The 2729-nt window shown below is 20.8% G+C and overlaps 1 protein-coding gene across 1 annotated transcript; it reads left to right on the top strand.

Annotated features, from left to right (window-relative positions):
* Positions 1–315: 315 nt before the first annotated feature.
* On the top strand, positions 316–1499 carry LOAG_14358 (hypothetical protein; the record flags this gene model as incomplete). Its single annotated transcript, XM_003149855.1, has 2 exons — positions 316–639; positions 1488–1499. 2 exons carry the CDS (start codon positions 316–318, stop codon positions 1497–1499), a joined length of 336 nt encoding a protein of 111 aa, XP_003149903.1.
* Positions 1500–2729: the final 1230 nt, after the last annotated feature.

Genomic DNA, 2729 nt, shown 5'->3' with positions numbered 1-2729 from the left:
CAATATATCAACAAAATTGAAAGTGATTCATTCAATTGTAAAATTTTTCGATATTAAAGAATTAAAAGGAGGAAATTAATAATTTTCCATTAACAAAGAATTGAATAGTTTAGGAAAACTTTGTAAAACTTTATTTTAACTTTTATACCTTTTTTCTAAATTAAAAACTTTTAGCAAAAATTCTATCGAAATGATTTCCAAAATAAAAAAAAAGAAAGGAAAAGATTCTCGAAATTTTTTAAATTTAACAAATACAACATTGCTTCCTTTTTTTTTTCTTTTCAGATTAATCGTGCTAATGAATTATGCGAAAATATGTCAAAATCCAATTCACAAACAACAAATAAAAATGCAAAATCGGAAATTATAAAATTATCGGAACAATATTCGGAAACGAAAGCTGATATTGATGCTGAAGAAGCACATAGTCCATCAATTTCATCATTTGATGAAAATTTTAATTCCAATGAAATGTTCACTGTCACCATCGATGATCATCCACATGTTGATGTTACGACTAATTCAACATTTGTGAACTTGGATGAAAATAATCCGGAACGTAATCAATTCACTGCAAATGTTCCGGCACGTAGTATTTCACGTATTATTGACGAAAAAATACGTCAACAAATTAGAGCTGTATGTTTTCTCTCTTTTTTGTTTTTGTTATTATTTTCTTTTTTTTTTTATTGGTTTTCAAAAGTAAAAAATATTTTTGCTTGATAATTTATGAAAAAAAAAAGAAAGAAACAAATAATTTAACTAAATGTTACAATATTTAATAATTAATTTGAAAATTAAAAATTAAACAATATTTATTTAAAAATTACCATATACTATTACTTATTAGTCGTTTTAATATATTTCATAAACATATTTCAATTGGAAATTTTTTCCTCCTTTAGTGAACACGTATCTGTCTAAATACAACAATATAATGATGTGTGTATACATATATATATGTATGACCTTTGACATTTCACAATATTCTTATTCGATTGCATCATTTAAATTTCATTAAATTATCTTATAAAGTATTCTTTAGTTTTTTTATTTTAAAACTTTTTGAAACAATTCAACTAATTTGCATATCTAGATCAATTGCAAAAAAAAAAAAAAAAGCGATGAAATGACAAATATTGTAGAAAAATTTTAAAAATAAATAGATAAATACTGCAGAAACATTTTAACTCATACATTTCTAATTTGATAAACATTAATCATTCATCGATTAATAATAGCCAAAATAAAATTTGAATACTGATAAGAAATCACAAAATGATATTAATAACTGAATATTTTAGTTTATTTTTTTTAAAAAAAAGGAAAATCAATTTTAAAATATAGTATTATTGAATTAATAGAAAGCTAAAATTCTATTAACAACAAGTTTTGGTACAAATAAAAATAGTTTAATAAATTTTTTTTTTTTTTTTTCGCTCCTTTTCGTATTCTCTAAATTGAATGAAAATGATAAATCAGTTTAGTTAATGGCATGAAATTTTCATTTTTATAATTATTTCTCATTTCATACATACCTGTAATATTAGATGAAAGTAATGGAGCGAAAAAAAAAATAAAAAACAAATCTTTTCTATGTTATTCACTTTTTTTCTCGATTAAAAACAAAAAAAAAGACTTTTCATTTTTGAATAAAAAATTTTTTTTTTTTGATAAGAATCATATATCAAATAAATTTTTACGATTTTATATTTGATTTTTGAGATTTTGTTTTGATTTTTTAAAATTTTCTTTAACTTTCAATTCGTTTTTTTTCTTCGATTTTTTCATTTTTTTCCTTTTAATTGAAAAAATAAATAATAAATATTCGAAATGCAATAATACCTTTGTTTCTTCCTATTTTTGTATCACATTTTATTTCAAATTACAATTTCCTATAAGAATATATTGTAATGATATGCCTAATCTATTAAAATACTTATTGTAAAATGGTACTTGTTTACATTAAACAATTAAATGAATGCATTTTATCTTTTAAGTATCGAATTAATTGCTTTCTTGTAATTTTTTATTGCACATTTATCTGGCAACGTTTTACAACATTGTTATTCATACTATTATTTCTTGTCTTTCAATTAATTAATTAGTAGTATAATCGATGGTACAAAATATTTTTGGAAATTTACTAATTTACTTCATTCATTTGCTTTTATTTTATAGTATTATTCATTTACTTATCATGTTATTATTAATGATTAAATTATACATTTGAAAATTTTATAGTTTAAAACTAGTAGTATAACTAAATGATACAAAATATTTTTGAAAATTTATACTAATTTACTTCATTCATTTGTTTTTATTTTATAGTATTATTCATTTACTTATCATATTGCTATCATTGATTAAATTATACATTTCAAAATTTTATAGTTTAAAACTTTTCGAATGTTAAAATGGAAAAGGAAAGTGAATGGAAAAGGATGAAAAATTGGTGATATATGGGACAAAGATGAAAAGAAAAAAAAAATTAAAAGCGAAAAAAAGAAGGCTTAGGCTATTCATTTTATCAAAAATTTCAATTCAAATCATCGAAATAAGACATAAACGTTGCCATTTGTAACTTTGCTTTCATTTCATTTTATCGACAAATTCTTAAAATTTATTTGGAGGAGTTTATTTTTACATTTTGTACTATTTTTAAGCTATTCAAAAAAAAAAAAAAGAGAAAGAAAAAACAAAAAGTCTAGTAAATTTAAAACTTAAAT

The sequence above is a fragment of the Loa loa genome (assembly GCF_000183805.2).
Source record: "Loa loa unplaced genomic scaffold supercont3.183, whole genome shotgun sequence".
NCBI lineage: Eukaryota > Metazoa > Nematoda > Chromadorea > Rhabditida > Onchocercidae > Loa > Loa loa.
Note: the sequence above shows the minus strand (reverse complement) of the source record. Positions and strands in the feature narration are given on the sequence as shown.